The 20507-nt window shown below is 38.0% G+C and overlaps 3 protein-coding genes across 5 annotated transcripts in view; 1 reads left to right on the top strand and 2 right to left on the bottom strand.

The window, feature by feature from the left end:
- Positions 1-1026: 1026 nt before the first annotated feature.
- Positions 1027-13059, bottom strand: kat2a (K(lysine) acetyltransferase 2A). The gene is made up of 18 exons (XM_073857408.1): positions 12771-13059; positions 10951-11074; positions 10655-10800; positions 10452-10541; positions 10139-10320; positions 9758-9949; positions 9570-9676; positions 9327-9428; positions 6448-6584; positions 6127-6339; positions 5852-5974; positions 5431-5541; positions 5202-5345; positions 4837-4951; positions 3423-3459; positions 2995-3058; positions 2615-2699; positions 1027-2518 (listed from the first exon to the last, which is right to left on the bottom strand). Exons 1-18 carry the CDS (start codon positions 12987-12989, stop codon positions 2337-2339), a joined length of 2373 nt encoding a protein of 790 aa, XP_073713509.1. The 5' UTR covers positions 12990-13059; the 3' UTR covers positions 1027-2336.
- Positions 13060-13621: 562 nt separating this feature from the next.
- On the top strand, positions 13622-15959 carry orc3 (origin recognition complex, subunit 3). Its single transcript, XM_055194243.2, has one exon. The coding sequence runs from the start codon at positions 13722-13724 to the stop codon at positions 15819-15821; it is 2100 nt and encodes a 699-aa protein (XP_055050218.2). The 5' UTR covers positions 13622-13721; the 3' UTR covers positions 15822-15959.
- A 1156-nt stretch (positions 15960-17115) lies between these two features.
- Positions 17116-20507, bottom strand: part of rab5c (RAB5C, member RAS oncogene family) — a 40817-nt gene continuing 37425 nt past the window's right edge. For all 3 annotated transcript variants that reach the window (XM_073857412.1, XM_073857409.1, XM_073857411.1), the window contains exons 4-6: positions 19241-19363; positions 19061-19154; positions 17116-18586 (exon numbers count right to left, since the gene is read on the bottom strand). In XM_073857412.1, coding sequence (XP_073713513.1) covers positions 18459-18586; positions 19061-19154; positions 19241-19363 — 345 coding nt within the window. In that variant the 3' untranslated portion in view covers positions 17116-18458. The remainder of the gene's footprint in view (positions 18587-19060; positions 19155-19240; positions 19364-20507) is intronic.

Below are 20507 nucleotides of genomic sequence, written 5' to 3' on the forward strand. Positions count from 1 at the left end.
CTTGGTGGGGCCCTACATTAGAAAGCAAGTGAGGTTAGGAAATCAAAACCTAAAGATTGCCTTTCTTTGTTATTAACCAGCAAGTCATGTCAATATAAACAGATTAGGGGACTTTTGAGACAATATTATCATTGAGGAAATATCTAAAATGACAACTATTCTGTAGTTTTTGACCCGGTTTATCTTTACTCAGGGTTCACACGGGTCCTTGAAATCCTAGAAAGTTTGTCAATCTGGGGGGAAAATTCAAGGCCCAGGGATGTTTTTGAAAATATACATACATAGATACAGGTCATTAAAAGTGCTTGAATCTATTTTATACAAGAAGTTTTCTATAAAAAAATCCATATTATTAAAAAATACAAATATTTTTATATACAGATCTGTTTATATAAGCACATTCCCTGTGTAGTGTGGGATAATATCATAAAAATTCTAGACTTTTTAAGCACACGTGCTAAAATGTTTGCTTTAAATGCTTATATCTTCTGTATGCGAATGTTGATTCATACCAAAATGCTTTTTTGCATAATTGTGTTTGACAAATGAAACGGGTTACGTATGTAACTGTTGTTCTCTGAGAAGGGAACGATACGCTGCGTCTTCCTTGCCATACTTCCTGCAGCCCTGTAACGCCGTCTTTGGCAATATTTCAGATAGCGATATACTTCCTGGCTCTTACGTCACCCTGTCTTTGTCGTTAAGCCTCACCATTGGTTGAATATGATATACACATTCAGACACACTTACCCCCGCAGGCGTCCCCAAAGTGTCACCATAGTGACGCAGTGCAAGTTCCCTCAAAAAGGAACTGTAACAATGTATCTTTAAAGGTAACACAATATAACCTTGCTCTCACTTGTAATGTGTCCCCACAGTCCTTGATTTTGAGGGTATTAGACCTGGAAAGTCCTTGAATTTAAAGTTAACTAAGGTGTGGGAACCCTGTTTACTATTTCAAAATGATGACTTCAGGTAGTTTATATTATAATAAGCTATCAGCATTACACACCACAGTAGAGCAAATGTAGATAAAAAAGTTTATTTCCAAAAAATGACCTATAGTACATTGAACTGAAGCAATTTACATGCATCTTCCACAGCCAAGTCACTGCAAGCACAACAGTCTGTCCTTTTATTGAGAGGTGTCAGTGTTAAAACGGTTTACAATGAACATGAAACAAAACAATCAAAAATACAGAACCCTGATAGCACATCAACAATGCAGCAGTTTCTCAAAGTCATGATTCAAGTATACGACCATTACAAGAGTGAATAAAAAACCATTACCTGTATGTGTGAACGGTAAACTTGCAGAAAACATGCAGTATTAGAAAAATACATACACATTCACAGAGGTTTGTGTGACTGTCCACTGAGTATTGTAGCAGATACTGTATGTTTATAATACTACTGTAATTATGGATCAATAACTGTTAGGATTTTTCTCCATAATGCTTGAGAAAGTTGTAAATGAATTGGAACCAGTTTTAAGTTATGCTGGTCCCAACTTTGTTGTATATTAGTTACAAAAATAAAACACAAAAAAACTTATAAATTCAGAACCACAGAAATGTTTGTGAAAGCTTTGAAAAAAGAGAAATATTGGTCTGCAAAAAAATGAACACTTTACCAAGGGCACTAACCAACATCCAATCAGACAAAAGCAACTGCCCGAGAGGGAAAAAGTACTGATTATTGTCTGTCATGGAACAAGCAATCAAACACTGTAATTAGAAATAGTTTCTCCAACAAAGCCATTGCTGGAGCTTCCAATTCAAGTTGGAAGGAAAAAAATCGTAAGGAAATATTTTCAGACTTACTGAATATGCGTATCCTGTATATGACTAATTTGCTGTTTAACACAAACAGCATTGGCTGAGAATAGAGGCATGACAATGACGCGTCATCATCAAAAGCCAAACATCATCTGTTTTGGCTGCAGCATTTCAGGAAGGGGAGAGCGAGATCTTTGTTACATAACCAAATGTATATGTAGAGCGAAAGCAAAAACTCGTGATGTGCATGAGTCATTTGTATTTGAAAAGACTTGGCTAGAGTGAATTCTAAGCAAACACCCACATTGAATACGCTTTCATTTTCTATTTTCCCTTAAAGCACTGGCACTGCATAGGCTAACCGCACACACAAACATAACCTTGAGTTTAAAACATTACTGTAGGGAAGGAACATCAAAAAATTGAAAGCAGCACATTTAACAGGTTTGGATGTGTAAAAACATGTTTATATGCGTGTACGTGTGCTTAAAAAAAACACATTCTCTATGGTTTCTAACTGGTCCCTTATTTATTACTGGTTCAAAGGCCTGTCACTTTTCAAAAAGCCTCTTTCAGTTTAAAGTAGAAAAATTTCTCCAGCGTGTTGGCACACTTGCAGTACTCGCTGTCTGGAGGGTTGTACTCTCTGCAGTTTGTGATCACTCTCTGCAGGTCTGCGATAAACAGCTTTTTCGTCACATAATATCGGTTCTTTAGACGCTCCGTCATGGTTTTCAGGTCTGAGGAGAAAAGGATCAAATGGATTAATGCTGTTAAAACTAAAATTGCACTTATGATTTGATTTGACTTATGATGCAAATTACATAAGAACCCACCAATGGGAAAGCGAATGACCTCATAATAATCAGGGGCCTCAGATTTCTTCACAGGCTCCATGAATGGCCAGGCATCAGGATGTGTCTGTTAAACACATAGACAGGTAAGAATTGAGTGAACGTATAAGAAATGCTTGAGTGTTAAAAAATAAAAATATTTGTGACTCTGTCTGTGAAATCCTCAACTCATAAGTCTCATAAGTTTGATTTTACATTGACTTCAATCTTTGACATGGTCTTGGTCAATATTAAAGATAAAACTTTTATTTGTTAGAAAATGCTTTTTAAGGTTATGCAGAATGATTTATGAACAAAAAATGCAGTAAATCACAAACAAATAAGTTTTTACAGGCAATTGAGTGTGACAAAACAACTCTTACTTTAATCTGCGCAAGCAGATTCTTTAACATATTGTAGAGCAGGTCTGGATCTTTCAGTTCCTTACTGCAGAAACATCACAGACACACATTAACATTTGCTAGAACAAACATTAATCTGTACGGTCATCTGTGAAATGATAACACGACGTCCTAACCAGCCAGAGCACATCAATTGCTTGGTTGCAGCCAATTTAGTAAAGAATTTTTTTAGCGGTACCAGGTTATGGGTTCAATTCCGAGGAATCACGCATAACGATAGAAAGAATGTGAACCTAAATTTACTTTAAGTCAGTAATAAAAGTAATGTAAATGTTCACACTGGAAATGTATTGAACCAAGCAAAGGAGCATTTTCACATTAATTATTGCATCATGCCTGTTTATGGATTGGTATAATGTTTTATAAAAATACTCAAAAACCTTTCTGACCTTTTCTCCTTAGCGCTGGGTTTCCAACCAGTCTCTCCTAAAACGAAATGAAACGGTGTGATAGGTGACAAGAGACATTTTTGTAGTTGCATTACACCGCGTTCCAAATTATTATGCACACACCTTTTTTATTTATTTTCCCAATACAGTCAGTAAGTTTAGACACTTTATTTCACCCTCAACACCCACATGACAATGTGGATGTCATTCTACCTAAAGTTATTATATGAAATTAAAATGTTAAGTAGTTGTAGTAGTTTTAGTTCTCCTACAATATGGGTATGAAAAAAGATCTTTCTAAAGACAAAATGCATTATCTTAAAGCGAATTACTTCCTATAACAATTTATATTTGGTGGATCTAAACAGAAATTATTGAACTATTATAAGAATTATAAGTGATTCACGGTACAGAAAGATTTGACTTTATAAAGGCTTTTAAAATTTTTTTTAGGAAAATATTAGGAAATGGCAGCATTCATTAACATGTCATAATACACTGAATAATGTAGATGAATGTTATTCTGGATTGTTGGTGAATAGCCACTATATTCAAACAAGACTGTAACATTAGGGAGAGTTGGCAGAATAATGATTATGACTGCAATATTGGGAAGTAAGAGGTCTGAGGGGGTCAAAAGGGCATCTAGAAGATGTAGAGTTCAGAAAAGATGTTTTTTCACAATGGGATATAAAGGGAATCATGTCTTCTGACATAAATTTACTTTCATGGAGGATAATACACCATCACATGCTGCAAAAAGCATCACTGACTATTTTAATTCATATGGGCATAAAATAAGAAAGAAATCAAGGTGTGACCACCATCATCCTCTGATCTTATTTCTATTAAGAGCCTGTGGTGCATCAATATATGAAAGATCTGTGAAGTGGACAGCACTATAATTTGAAACATTAACTTATGGATGCAATACTAGCGTCTTCAAGTGAAAAAGACAAAACCTATACCTGTATACTTACAAGTTTAATGAATGAGAGTGTTAAAGTCATGTCAAAGATATGCTCCTATATTTATTATGTAACTTGTGTAAATACATTATTTTACATTGTGTTTGTTTTTTGGACAATATTTGTTTTGTGTCCATGCAGCACATTTGAGATATCTGTTTTTGGTTCATTATAATCCATCATATCATTATAAATTTGGTTAAAGTGCATTCTGCATAATAATTGGGAACAGCACATTTAGCATATTTTTCAAAGTATTAAAGTATCTTTTGACATATTCATTTCATTTAAACAGAATAACATCCACACTGTCATATAAGTGTTGAGGGCAAAATAAAACCTGTAAACTTTCTGACTGTATTGGAAAAATGAATGGCATGTGCATAATAATTTGGAACACATTGTATATGCACAACTGCAACGTGTACACACAAACACAAACTTACTGATGCCTGGTATACTCTCCACAGGAATCTGTCGCACTCCCTCTTTAAAGCAGGTGAGTCCAGGATAAACTTTCCTGATCTGATTCTGTTTCCTCTCAATCAGTTTTTTGATAATCTACAGCAGAGAGGGAGAGATACAAAATCAAGACTGGCTTTGTGCCATTTCATCCGTTTACTGAGACTGATGATAGCTTAGCATGCCCAGACGATTTCAGACAAAGCTTTTCAGTTCGATTACTGTTGTCCAAAAGCCCCTCCCCATAAAATCATAATTGAAAAACATATGCAATGTAACACAATTACATAAAACAATTCAAACACAACATGAATCCCTTCAACAGCAGGGTAGATCTGTGCACTCTCACTTCTTTCTGCCTCTTTATGATGTGTGAGAGTTCAGTGTAGGGAATTCTGGGATTGAGCTCGCACTCCATCAGCGTGGCTCCCTCGTAGTCTTTGATGTAACCAAGGTATCGGCTCTTCGGCACTTTGATGTCTTTGGAGAAGCCCTGCCAGCAACATACAGTAGGGTTAGATGAAGTGGGAAGGATTGGAAGGGAGGTTGATAGTTGGGGGTTGACAGACAGTCCATACCTGTTTCTTAAAATAGCCAATGGCGTATTCATCAGCATAGGTGAGAAAGTACAGGATGCCATGTTTAATGTGATACTCCTTAAGATGATTCATCAAATGTGTGCCATAGCCCTAAACACACACACACAAATGAAGACACTAACTTATACATGTGTGCATACACACAAGAAAGTTAAATATACAATACATGCAATTCAAATGTGTAACAGGAAGCACATAACAGAAACTGAGAGTTGACTGTCCAGAAGTTATAAATATGTGTTACTTTAAAGCACATTACATATACTTTTTCATTTGGTTGCAATGCATAGTGGGATTGGCTTAGGATACAAACAATACTGTCTTCATGCAAAACCACCATCATTTTAAACAGCCTTCACATCATGAGATATTACATATCGTACACTTTACGTCTCCATACCTTGACCTGCTCATTTGAAGTGACTGCACAGAAGACAATCTCTGTGAATCCCTGAGTGGGGAACATCCTGAAGCAGATTCCTCCAATCACGCGTCCATCTTTAATCAGAGCCAGAGTCTTGTGCTTCCTGCGGTCACACATATCATAGGGTCAATAGAGTCATATCATTACAAAAAAACTAAAACCCATGACTTCTCAACAGTGATGCCCTGTCAGCTACAGGCTGGTGAAAGCCGCAGGCTCTTTGGAAAAGGGGGGAAAGGTCAAAGGCCAAACTTCGGGTCAAATACAAGGCGTGTGATGTACTCTTTGGGCATGCGGGGAAGTTGGTGGGAGAAAACATTCTGTAGGCCCACAAGCCACATTAGAATCTTCTTATTGGACTTCTGAGAGAGAGAGTTACCAATCACATGGAACTCAATGATGCCCCGCCTCTCCTCCAGACGGGCCGTTTCATCACGAGCAGCGTTGGCTGACAACAGACTAGTCTGAGAAACCAGCATAAGAAACATTAATGACCAGAAGATTACATTTAAGTGAACTAATTAATAAAGTGATAATGATATGGTGGATTAGAAGCATCTATGAACTCTGACCTCTGGCCCCAGCATGGCAGCAGGGTCTGTTATGGTTTTCATGACTTCATTGACTAGCTCCATGGGAATATCACCCATCACTCGTATCCGCTTTGCATCCTCCAGAGTCAAAGGTTCGGGGAGTTTGCGCTTCTCTCCTAAAAGAAATCATTACAATGTAATAACTAAAGACTTATGTGGATGGTACACGTTACGTTACATTTATGCAATTGTGAAATTAGACTCATGAGGTGTCATGAATAATTTTGATAAAAAGTAAATGAAAGTAAGAGTATGAAAATAAGAAGCATAGTGTTACAAACATCTCTTCATGTACTATTTTGCACCTGATTTCAAATGACGTCATACAAACCAATTTTGTTGTTTTTTCCACATTTAAGGGGAACATTTTTATTACCGCAATGTGTCCATGACTCGATTTTGGTTCTTTGACATGGAAATATTTATAATAAAAAAATTAAAAGCTTCAGTGCATGTTATACTATAAACATTTACATTAAAGAAACACTTGATCAATTGGTGATCAATGTTAAATGTAGGGACAATAAGGAATATAAATATGTCCAAGAAAGTTTTCTCATCCTCCGCAATAATTTTCAATCATTGTTTAAGCCCTCAAGGAACAAACATTTAAAAAAAATGTTGGAAGGGACATAATTGACTGTGACACTCAAGATGGCTACCAGGTAAGCAGTTTTTATTTTCTCTCTCTAGATAAAAGTTGAAATTTTGTTTGTCATAGTACCTAGACAACTTTTTAGTTCTCATTACCGAAACATGAGTTTGTAAATGCATATATTTAATGTTATATCATGTTGCGGTAATGATCATTTTTTATAAAGATAATCTAAAAAATGTAAATAATTTTATAGGAAATATGTTTTAAATCCTCTAAAAATAATGGTTATAGTAAGTTCAGACCTTAATCTTATATGTGCAAAAAATAAAAAATTGGGCTTCAACTTTCTTTGTTCATTCTGATGCTGGACACGGATTTTGTGAGAATGGACACTGGATTTCGTGAGAATCACACAATTGCTTTCATTAAAAATGTCTTATGGTGCATTTTTGCATATACATTTTATTAGTACAATAATATATTTTATTAGTGCATGTACTTTGCATCCTAGATACTATGTAAGGGTGAGCGAGGCACAAACTAACGTGGGGTTAACTGTAACACAGCTACTTTACATATTTATACAGGGCTGAGCAAGATGATCTCCTGTGAATTAGTAAAAATTTTTTGATGTGTTTTTGTTGAGATATTGAACAAAGTGGTTTGGAGGCATAGAAGTAAATTTCTTGATCTTATGTTTTCTGAGTTGAGTCACCAAATCCAACCTTATATTATTTTAATCAGTCTTGTTTCAAATTGGTGTTATGTTTTAGGTAACATGTCAGCAACTCCTAGTAACGGTGCCAATAAACAAAGTTTAACCCCTACAGACCTGATTTTTCAGGTGTTTAATCAGTGTTCCTTATTTCGATTGGTTGATCTGCTTTTTTTGTTTAAACCACAAAACATGATGTCCATTTCAGTGGACGCTGGGTGTGAAGGGGTTAAATTATAGTCTGTGAAGGTTTGGACCAGGAAATGATATACCTTAAGTCAGTGCTTCCCAATCCTGGTTCTCAAATATTTTAGATGTTTCCTTATTTAAATCATCTAATTGAACTATTTCAAAATGGTAAACATGTCTCCTTAACAAGCTGATAAGTTAAATCAGTTGTTTTAAATAAGGAGACATCTAAAACTTTTTGGGAGGGGGTCCTCGAGGACCAGGATTGGGTAGGGTGACCATACCTGCCATTCTTCCCGGACGCGTCCTGGCCAGGATTTCGGTGCGTCTTCCGGAAGTCGTATTTGTTGACCGCATGCGCCATTCAGTTAAAAACATAAGAAATACAATCGTAGTTTCATTTTTACCTTAAAATGTAACGGTTGCTTTTCTGTAATATTAATAATAATAATCCTCCATGACGTATGCGGTCGACAAATACGACTTCCGGAAGACGCACCAAAATCCTGGCCAGGACGCGTCCGGGAAAAATGGCACGTATGGTCACCCTAGGATTGGGAAGCACTGCGTTAAGTGGATTACATAGTGGAAATTTAAAGCAACACCAAATCCATGTTATTCCATGACTTGGACAAAAAAAATTCCCTGACTTTCAATGTCTGGAAAAAGACATTTTAAAATTTCATGATATTCCAGAAATTCCATGACCTGTGGGAACCCTGGATGAAGGATCATGGATGAATGAATGAATGTGTGGATATCTATCTATTATATTATAATATCCACCTTTAGTATATATACATAATTTTATTGAATTATTTGTGTTTAAACTAAATTTTCTAGCAGGTGCTACAACAAACCCTCTGTTTGTTACAATAGGCTTAATGCCCAGCTGCACTACTTCCTGAACTTTAGCCAGCTTCTTGTTTCCTGTCTGCCATTATTGGACAAACTGATTAATCCAGGTGTGCCTGACCTCAGTAGTCACAAACAACAATAATCAGACACACCTGAATTAATCAGCTTGTCCAATAATGGCAGACAGGAAACAAGGAGCTGGCTGAAGTTCAGGAAGTAGTGCAGCTGGGCATAAAGCCTATTAACCCCACCTATGGGGCAAGTTGTAACGTTTGGACTCCTGTCACTTTCGGTGGAATTGTACGATAACGGTAGGTCCCACAAACAAACTTTAAGTGTTTCTTTGTAGCAGAGACGTGTGTGTTGATTGTGTAAAATTATTATTAATCTAACTAAAATATTTTTTGAATGATAAAGCCAAAAGCGTTAGGTTGTGCGTTGCTTGAGTGTGCTTATGACTTATGAGTGAATGATGCGTCTACTACAGGATCTGTTTACCTGTTATAGGTTCAGAAGAGGTTGAGTCCAAACCTGACCCTAGAGCAGAACCACTGCTGCATTTACTAAGAGGAGAACCAGACACTGCCACAGGACTCAGCACTGAGAGAGAGATAAATAATTAATTAATAAATAAATAAGCACAGTGTGGCATTTATGTTAGCAGCACCAACTAATGATTTAATAAAATCGATACATATATGTGTGACAGTTGCCCCAATCTCTGCTTTTCTAAACATGTACCCGTCTGATGGCCCAGCTGTGTCCCTTCTGAAGCCGGCATGGTGAAATCTGCCTCCCAGATGGGTGAGTTCTCTCCATAGATCTCTTCCTCCAACATAGAGAGAAACCTAACACACATGCATAATTATAAGACTATGCGAGAGTGATGGTGATTTGGTGTGCGACATTGAGACGGTGAAGCATCTCACTTGGGGAAGTGTGTGAGGATCAGTGTTCGCTTCTCTGGTGGCAGTTTGTCTTTCTCCACTCTGAACTTCTCCAATAACTGTCTGCGTGTAACAGTGAAAATGGACTTCAGCAGACTGCGACCGAACACCTGACACGTCTCGTACCGCGGTAAACTGTCGTTACTCTGAGGAACGTGACAGTAACATAGCCACCTGCAACATAAATTTAATACTGTATTACTATATGCACATCACAATTATATTACTTAATTCATTTTACTTGCATACAAAAATCTAAATATGTAAATGTGTCTTGTTAGACTTTTTTGTAAAAAAATAATGTTATTCAATTTTGAAACTAATGGTACTCAAAGACTAGTTATTATTACACCCATCACCCACCTGGTATAATCCACTTTGTAAGTGGCTCCATCCTCTTTCTGAGCTCTCTGACGAAATTGTGTCGGCGTCTCTAGCTTCCAGTAGTTCAGACAGAGCAGAAACATCTTACTGAGCTCATACATCGTCTGCCTTTCCTTAGGAGCCAAATGACTAAACTTATACTGAACAAAGTTCAACACCCCCTGAGGGAAAGAAAAGTCTGATTATTTGTGCACAAGTTGTAAAATTGCACATCTTAAATGTTAAGAGTGGATTAGTGTAGCATCAATCCCACATAAATAATGACCCGGCTTCTGTCAACCCTCTCACCAACCTGTTCTATATTAGGTTTTTCAAAGGGAGGGCTACCAAGAGATCCTTCCACTACTGGCTTCCCCATCTGGAGGATACACTTCCTCAGCAACTAACAAGAAACACAGGACAGAAACCAAACACAGCCATTGTGCTATCAAAATTCAGGAAAAGAACACAGACAAAAATCAAGACCTAATGTATAAATGAAGAAATAAAGTTTACCTTAAACAAATAAAAGTAGACCTGCTTGGTGTCAGTATCTTCTTCTTTATGGACAGACATGAAAAGGTTCTCCACGTCCACCACCATCCCCAACAGCCTGTTGATCTCCTCTTCAGATACGTTCTCCAGATGAGACACATGTTCCGCTACAGACATGATAAAAATGTAAACAAAAATTTGATGGATTTGTTTATGGAGTGCACCATCCAAGGGCTTCCACCCTTTCAAAATCATCCTATCAAGATAACACCAAATACTGAAAGGTCTAAGACAGTGTGCTTGTACATTCATCTTACCCAAAGAGTGACCACAGCTTCGACAGACCTCTGTCAGACTGGCTGCATGCTGCTGGAGCTCCATGCGAGCAGCGGTCGGTGGATTTGGGTTTTTCCACCCATTACACTTGCAAGAATCATTAGCCTGTGGTAGGAGAACACACCTTAAATTTCTTTCTTTATACCACTAGCATCTATGGCTACATTCATGGCGAGAACCGGTTAATCCATACACAAGTTGACCCATACCCAATTGGTGGAGGGGCAATTTGGCATCTCCAATTTGGATGTTTTTGGCCTGTGGGAGGAAACCGGAGTCCCCGGAATAAACCCACGTTGACACATGGAGAACATGCAAACTCCACACAGACCTAAGCAGTTTTCACAAACATACCTCACAAAAAACAATACTGGTGGCATCTTGAGATAAAATAATGGCATTGATATACACTCACCTAAAGGATTATTAGGAACACCATACTAATACTGGGTTTGACCCCCTTTGCCGTCAGAACTGCCTTAATTCTACGTGGCATTGATTCAACAAGGTCCTGAAAGCATTCTTTAGAAATTTTGACCCATATTGATAGAATAGCATCTTGCAGTTGATGGAGATTTGTGGGATGCACATTCAGGGCACGAAACTCCCATACCACCACATCCCAAAGATGCTCTATTGGATTGAGATCTGGTGACTGTGGGGCCCATTTTAGTACAGTGAACTCATTGTCATGTTCAAGAAACCAATTTAAAAAATGAAAATTCCTGCTGGAAGTAGCCATCAGAGGATGGGTACATGGTCATAAATGGATGGACATGGTCAGAAACAATGCTCAGGTAGGCCGTGGCATGTAAACGATGCCCAATTGGCACTAAGGGGCCTAAAGTGTGCCAAGAAAACATCCCCCACACCATTACATTAATGAGAAATTAAACAGGTGTTCCTAATAATCTTTTAGGTGAGTGTATGTTGTGGTATGCCAATGCAACATGTTTTAAAATTAAGGCAACTCAAACATGCATTTTAGTCTGGGGCTAGGTTAAACCATGTCCGGGAGACCGCCCCATAATGGGAATATTATTGGTTTGAACCTACACTAGTCAACATTGGATCAAAAAAATTCATCAAAGATGTCCACAGACAACGGGTATTGGGAATTGGTTTTAAGACAACTTTTATGAAAGGTTTTGATCCACTTCAAATGTTGACTAAAGTATTTATAGGTCTTTAGTTGAATCTACGGGGTTCTACTGGTAAGATGTTATTAGCTAGATGGGAACCAATAAAGCACCGTTAAATTCTTTTAAAATAAGGCCTAAACAGATTGTGGTCTATAATGGTATTAGTAATGGGATCTAGGGTTTCTCAACTGGGGGGGGGGGGTCTCAGTATGAGATAAAAAAATACTAGTATTAAGCTAAACAACTAAAAATCTAAATCTCTTGGCGTTTGGTGAACTTTATAATAAAATACATATTTCTAGTTATGCTAGAATAATTTATTGGTTAAAATTACGAATAAAAATATGCACTGCATTATATTCGTATATTCTTGTCAGCAAGGGTGTGATCCTTTTTTGGAAAGCAAGCTATTCTAATCGACTTCTAGGTAGGCAGCACATTAGGTTTTAAGACAACCAATCGTTCCTCTATATTCTACAAAACAGAAACTCATGTCTTGTATTACATTTAACCGTAACTAACTAACACTACGGTATTTAAATGATGAGTGACATATGGTTAATATATTTGATTGTAATAGTTTGCATGCTGTTTGTAACGCAGTGAGACATGACAGGTTCGGCTGCTCGCTCTATTGTGATGAACCGAGCCGTATTTACCTTGCAGGAAGAAAACACTCCGAGTTTCTCAAGCTTTTTTGCCCTCGGAAACGCGCGGACCTGCGCTTTCTTTTGGGTGGACCACTGCTGTTGACTCAGGCCCGGTCGGGCCGGGTCGCTGCTCCCGGCTCCGGGGTTCGAGTTGGAGCCTGCTGGCCCGCTGGACTGTGCTTGCTGAAGCCGGGGCTGAGCGGAGGTCTGTGCCGCCGGGTCCGCCATATCAGCAGCCTCGCGTTACCCCTGATCACAGCGCTCACTTCCACTATGCGACGAATGTCAATAAAGTTTTTTGATTGTTTTTGAAAGAGAGTACGCACGCGCGACCTAAGAGCATGCTGGGAGATGTAGGATAGACTTCAGTGTTATATGGGACGATATTTTTTTATTAAATGCTTGAAAGGACAGAAAAAGAAACTAACAAGAATTGTCATCATTGCCATATAACAATAAAACAACATGCCAGAGTCCAACAGTCTTTAAGTCCAGACTAAGTGCCAAGTCCTTAAACACAGCGATTGTTCTCATAGCTTTTCAGGTTTTTAGAAGATTCAATAGTGTCAAAATACATTTTCATCTCATGTTTAAATCTTAAAAATAAAGGGTTTGCACTTTGAAAATTTACATTTATGAATGCGATATTTGGTTAACAGAAACATACGGTTTATAAAATAAATATATTTTTTCTTTTCATATTCATGAAAGCCAAAAATTACATTTCTGTATGTAAATTTAAAATTTGGATAAAACATATATGGGACCATAAATACCAGAAAGGAGACCGTTCTCACCAAATGTACCAAGTAGTGTTCCATCCTCCAATCCAGTAGGTGGCGGAAAATGCACCTTTAGTTTGTTTGGCAACCGCCATTTAAATAACAGAAGAAGGCGGCAGCATGTTCGTGTAGTGTCCCGTTTCTTTTTACGTTCAAAGCTTATCCTTAAAGAACAGAGATGACTGCAACTTCGTCAGTGTCAAAGGGATGTTTTGTATTTAGGTCGGCATCTAAAAAAAGAAGAAGACTACATAAAGATGTTGATGGATTGTTAATGTGTGGCAGTGAGGATAATGGCAGAGATCGCTTTAGGATCTGTCAAAAATTATGGGAAATGGTTCAAATACACACAGAGGTAATTCAAGATCAGTTGAATAAGAAGGTACTTGACAACCTTGTCCAGTTCATTAAAAAGTATGAACTCTGCTACTCATCTGATGTTTGGAGACAAGGAGCTAGTGAAATCCCCACAGCTGCATTAATGCTGGGTGTAAATGTACCTGATCACACTATGACGTTTCGGAGTCTTTGTAGTCTTCTTCAGGATTCTGTCACCCCATTTGTTGTGTCAGTTCCTGCCAAAGAATGTACAGCTGTTAAGATATTGATTCAGAAGGTTGTGGAACAGTTGATGGGAAGAGGACTGTCTCTGGATAAAGATCAAGAGGATGATACAGCTCCACATCAGAAAACTCAATGTAGCATTAGTGATCTTTGCCAGTGGTACAAGACCGTTAAGAAGTCCAACATGAAAAACGAGGGCTCGCACTGGAGTTTGCCTATTGTTGTCATCTTCAAAGACTTTGAGGCTTTCAACTTGCAAGCTTTACAGGATTTCATCCTCATTTGCAGTCAATACGTTCAGGAGCTTCCTCTCATCTTTATCTTTGGTATCGCAACATCTTCCAGCACTATCCAGCAAAGGCTGTCTCACTCGGTGTCATCGCTGCTCTGCATTGAGGTCTTTCATTCTCTCTCCTGTACTCAGCACTTAGCCGCTGTCTTTGACAAGTTGATTCTGAATTCTCAGTTCCCGTTCAAGCTCAGCAGTAAGGTGATACAGGTTCTGGTCGGCATCTTCCTTTACCATGACTTTTCCGTTCAAAGTTTTGTTAAGGGCCTAAAGCTCTCCATGTTGGAGCACTTTAATAGCCAGCCTCTCAGTGTCCTTTGTTGCCAGAAGAAGGAGGCCTTGCTTTGTGCCAAGATGTTGAGCCAACAGAATGTGGATAGAATTCGTCATCTCCCCTCTTTTATGAGATATGTGGAGACACAGGAACCCCAAGAGCAGGTTTTGCTGCTTACGAGTGATGAACATGTCAAGGAAGTGTGTCAGATATTGCTGAAAAACCTCCATAAATACCACAAGAATTACTATCCTATTCTCCAGTGTCTGCACTCGTTGACCTCATTGCTACCTAAGTGTCCCTTGGGAAAACATATACGAGAGCTCCATGTAACCTGCAATGAGAAGAAAGTGTGGGAGACGGAGGAGTATGATTTAGCCATGCAACTTTTGAAGATTCTAGCAAAGGATGAGCTTGTTGCAGCTTTACGGGAATGTGCTGGGATTCTTAAATCAGCCAGAAACAAAAAAATACAGAATGTGCTCAGTCAAGTGGAAGATTTTATTGTCAGATTGGAAGAGCTGGAATGTCCCTCCACTGAAGATCTTCCTGTGGATGATGTCATCTTTTCAGGAAATGATTGTAAGAGAAGAACAGATCTCTTTCAGCTTCAGAAGTCTCTGCAGGAAAAAGAATCTGGAAGAAGCAAGAAAATAACTCCTTTTGAAGTGCTCAGAAACGAGGTGCTACAATTTATTGATGACCTTGTGAGGGAGTACTTGACCCCAGCAGAGCTTCAACCTCTCAATGAAGTTTGTTACTACAGTTCCTCTGGAGTCCTGCGACAACGACTGAACGCTGCCCCTCGCACGTCCATTCAAGCTGCACTCAGTCATCCGTTCTACTATTTGCAGAATCAAGCCTTGAAAGCACGCGCTGGTACAGTTTCTAGCGCTGCTCCTGACCTCTGCATCATATACAAGCTTCATCTTGAGTGTGGAAGACTTATTAATCTATATGATTGGTTTGAGGCCTTCGAGACCGTTAGCTCAGCAGCTGAAGACAACGAGGGAAATTCTGATGGCAAGCTTGACAGCCTCAAAAATGCTCGTTTCATCCAGGCTGTTTCCGAGATGGAATTCCTTGGTTTTGTTAAATCGACAAAACAGAAAACTGACCATGTGGCAAGACTCACCTGGGGAGGTTGTTAGAGAAACATCTTAAACAATCAAGAATACAAGAAGATGGCCTGTAATTGACTTTCTTTGTAACTGCAAATACTGTTTCCATTTTTCTTCTCATTTTTTTACCAAATATTAAAATAAAGTATTCTGTCTATCAAAAAAAAAGACTTCAGTGTTATATTAATACTATTTCCGTTGGGGGGCATTAAACACTTGGGAAAAATGTAAACAAATTAGCTAATTTTCCCAGTAAAGTAGTACACTTCCATAGTGTACTTAAAGTGCTTTATTTTCACACAATAATTTTGTACTTAATATACTAAAAGTTCATCTTTAGTACTTCTTAAGATGATCTAAGTGTACTTCACTGTACTATTTTGAGACACCATGAATGTGAACTAAAATGCACTTTTAACATACTATCTCTGTATTAAAACATGTATTTATTTAACACTTGTATTAAACTTGAACTCAACTTTCATACAAAGATGGAACCTAAATACATTTTTAAATAATTATTTAGCACATTTTAGTTCATATTTATGGTGTCTCATAATAGCACAGTGAAGTACACTTAGATGATATAATTTTTAGTATATTAAGTACAAAATTAGCGTACGAAAATAAAGCACTTTAAGTACACTATGTAAGTGTACTACTTTTTCACCTGGGTTAGATCAAAACACTAGAAATGCAGTTTGCTTCGCCTTAAATGTAACATTTTAAAATGGTTAATTATTAAAGTATTCCTGTAGCTCAACTGGTCAAGCATTGCGGTAGTAAAGTAATTATCCATAGGAACACACATTTTTTAAAAAACTTTTAAAGGGGACATATGAAAATCTGACTTTTTCCATGTTTAAGTGCTATAATTTGGTCCCCGGTGCTTGTATCAACCTAGAAAATGTGAAGAAAAAAAAAACAGCAACCATTCTCTGCAAGCATGTGTAAAAATAGGTCATTGAAATTTGGCACCCCTTGTGATGTCAGAAGGGGATAATACCGCCCCTCAATCTGCACTATCCAACCACGGAACTGATATTTAGTGCAGATATCAGCTCATTTGCATTTAAAATAACACCCAAAAATGGCACATTTTTGCTCACACCTACAAAGTGGTAATTTTAACATGTTATAATAAATTATCTATATGATATTTTTAGCTAGAACTTCATATACATACTCTGAGGATACCAAAGATTTATTTGAAATCTTGTTAAATCTCCTTGTAAAATATTTAAGGGCAGGGTAAAACACTATAGCTACTTGAGATCAACACGGTCCACATTCATCAAATAATAACAACACGGTAAACATGATATACATTCCCCTCCTTTATTGGTAAAATTACAAGATCTATTAGGTTTGTTTTTCATTAATTTGTTTTGTCCATTATCTCTCACATTTTTTTAAACCCTGCTTAGGATGACTGTTCACATTTGTTGTGCTAGATCAGGTGATGCTAAAAATGCCTGTTGTAGGAGACGTCCTTCAATGTGAAACAGGAAGGACTAGACGGAAAAATATTGAGTGAAAAGTGACACAATCAGACAGGATAAAGACCCAGTGCACTCGAGCATATGTACAAAAACATCAGGAAAACAAAAATCTTAAAATGGTGCCGAAATGAAATCGTTACTGATTGAGATCTTATATGCAGGAAATAATTAGGGGGGGAAAGTACAAATACAGACAACATTATCCCATCCCCTTTCAATAATCGTGGTTTTGGTCAGAGGTTGATTTTGCCTCGTGTCATTCATATGCATATATTCCATGTCTGAATGATTTCATTAATGCAAAGTTCAAAAAACCAACACAATGGAGTTATACCACCTGTTAATGCACTACAGATATACAAGTAAATATATGTAAATGATTAGAAAAAAGGGTCTAGCCTATCAAATCATATACTGGTTTCATTTGTGCTGTAGTAGTGGATGTCTGAGAGACTAATACAATAAAAATAATACAGAATTTATAGAACAGCCGGACATAGATGGAAAATCGCCTTTTCTCTTGTTCTCTGATCTGATCCTCTTCGTCTGACATGATTACTCTAGAAAGGAAGGATGTGACCAAGAGGAGCCAGAGAATAAAGTGTAACTCAATACTGGCAGTATGCATCCACCGAATGGGAGAGCAAGTTTAAATAGTGGCATTACCACTACATATTTTTTTTTATACAAACACAAGCAAATTTCATGATAAGGAAATACAAGAGTGAGACGACTTGTTTCCCCACCAGCAGCAGTTTGGAAATTCTTTCATAAAGAGAGACGACCAAAGCTTTTAAGTGCGATTGGTTAGAACTGATCAGATGTTCTTATTTTTCCTTTTTTTTGTTCTGTCAGAACTCGAATGGGAAATCGATCGACTCTGGAAATCGTAAATGGCAGGCACATGTCGTAGTTTCTGTGTGTGTGTATCATTTTGCAAGTATGCGTGTACTGTTAAAATGGAAAACTGTGTAAATATTAAGGGTGTTAATGGGTAACAATGGCCCCTTTCCAGTTCTGAAGCAGAAACCGCCGGCCTGTATGTTACAGTGTAACAGGCCATAGTTTAAGAGCTAAGTGAATGGATTTCACACTATGGGTTCATATTGTGTTTGTGTGTCTGTATCAGTCCTTGGGTGCATCTGCCAGCTGATTGGTCCAATGGTTAGTTCCCGCCTCCACAGCACTGGCCAGATCTGCCTTGAGGTGCTGTCTCCTGTAAGTCAACCCCTCCCCTAGCACGTCCTCCGCTCCCAGCTCCACCCTGTGGTTCGTTCTTCGGAAGCTTCTTGGCTAAATGGAGCGAATTGAAAAGTACATAAAAATTCATGCATTAAATGATCATAACATAACATAATTTCTAACAGGATGTCCGTGACATTTTTTCCATAAATGAAAGCAAATGTTGACCTTAGCAAGTAAATAATGACTTAAATTTCCATCTGTTCCTCCCATAAAACTATCACATATAAAGACTTGAAATATAGGGCGCAAGCAATATGGTGCTTGCATGTATGATGTTTTGATGGAGATAGTGGACCTTGACAACCCCCTGGACCCCACCTAACAACATTTTGTGCCCCCAAGTTGCATGGGTTATAAATGGCAAATTGTATTTTTGGTTAAACTATCCCTTTAAAGCATTTGCATGAGAAGGTGTGACTGTCAGCGTTGAATGTGTTGTAGCAGGTAAAACTGGTCAAAGTGCTGTGTTTTGCTCTGGGCATGAAGCATGAAAAGTCAATAACAGCAAAGATGAGATCATACCGATAGCCATGAAAATCTCATTCACGTTCATGGCGGTTTTCGCAGAAGTCTCCATGAAGAGTAGACTGTTGTCATCTGCGTATGCCTGTGCCTCCTGAAAGCAGCATACATATATGCAGCATTTGTTATATACATATATTAAGTGACAATGAAAAAAGGCTTTTACAATCACACGCATACCTGAAAGTCAACAGCTCTCTTGGTAGCCAGATCTGCCTTATTGCCGGCCAAAGCGATGACGATGTTGGGACTGGCCTGACGCTGGAGTTCCTTCACCCAGTTCTTTGCTCTAGTAAATGTGTCCTAGGAAATAAATAAGATGAACAATTGAATAAACAAGAAAACAGAACCAAAGACCCTTTTGCAGCCCACAGATCAAATAGCTTTCGCGCGCATTTCGGCAACAGAAGTGTTAACAACTCAGAAAGTTGATCAAAACGGTTCCCAGCATCAAAATGTCTGGTTGTTGCGTTTGGTTGCACTTATATAATATACTAATATACACTCACCTAAAGAATTATTAGGAACACCTGTTCAATTTCTCATTAATGCATCCTCTGATGGCTACTTCCAGCAGGATAATGCACCATGTCACAAAGGTCGAATAATTTCAAATTGGTTTCTTGAACATGACAATGAGTTCACTGTACTAAAATGGCCCCCACAGTCACCAGATCTCAACCTAATAGAGCATCTTTGGGATATGGTGGAACGGGAGCTTCGTCCCTTGGATGTGCATCCCACAAATCTCTATCAACTGCAAGATGCGATCCTATCAATATGAGCAAACATTTCTAAAGAATGCTTTCAGCACCTTGTTGAATCAATGCCACGTAGAATTAAAGCAGTTCTGAAGGCGAAAGGGGGTCAAACACAGTATTAGTATGGTGTTCCTAATAATCCTTTAGGTGAATGTATGTATATATGTATCTGGCTACTTTATATTTGGCCATCTGCTAACGTCGTCTATCCACTCACTATAGTACACTGATCTGGTAGCTGTGTTGAAAAAGTTGATAAAGTTAACTTTTTAAAATAACTTTGTCTGTCTGTGTTGCTTTACTGCTGATTCTTGCCGTACTTCCGTTGCCAATATGCACGCGCATACGTGGCCACGTCATCATTGTGTACAAACAGTAAAAGGGTCTATATTGGATAAACTGAGTCCAAATCTTTTTAAAGGCATCTTTACTGAGATTGTTGCATGACTTTGAGCAAAGGTTGACTGCATCCGGCAGAATAATAATTAACCTTAACAGTCAGTCAGGTGAAACCTTATTATTCAGACCTTACCCTTCTGTTGAACACAACCTGTGATGTCAGCTTTATCAATGCTTGTGCAACGGCAAGTCACATTGCTGCTGAAATTTTTACAACTCTCATCTAGTGAATGATTACTTTTACCTGTCATTTTTTTAGATAATAAGTTTTATTTTGGTGTCGCTAG

Source organism: Misgurnus anguillicaudatus, chromosome 19 (genome assembly GCF_027580225.2).
Source record: "Misgurnus anguillicaudatus chromosome 19, ASM2758022v2, whole genome shotgun sequence".
Lineage (NCBI taxonomy): Eukaryota > Metazoa > Chordata > Actinopteri > Cypriniformes > Cobitidae > Misgurnus > Misgurnus anguillicaudatus.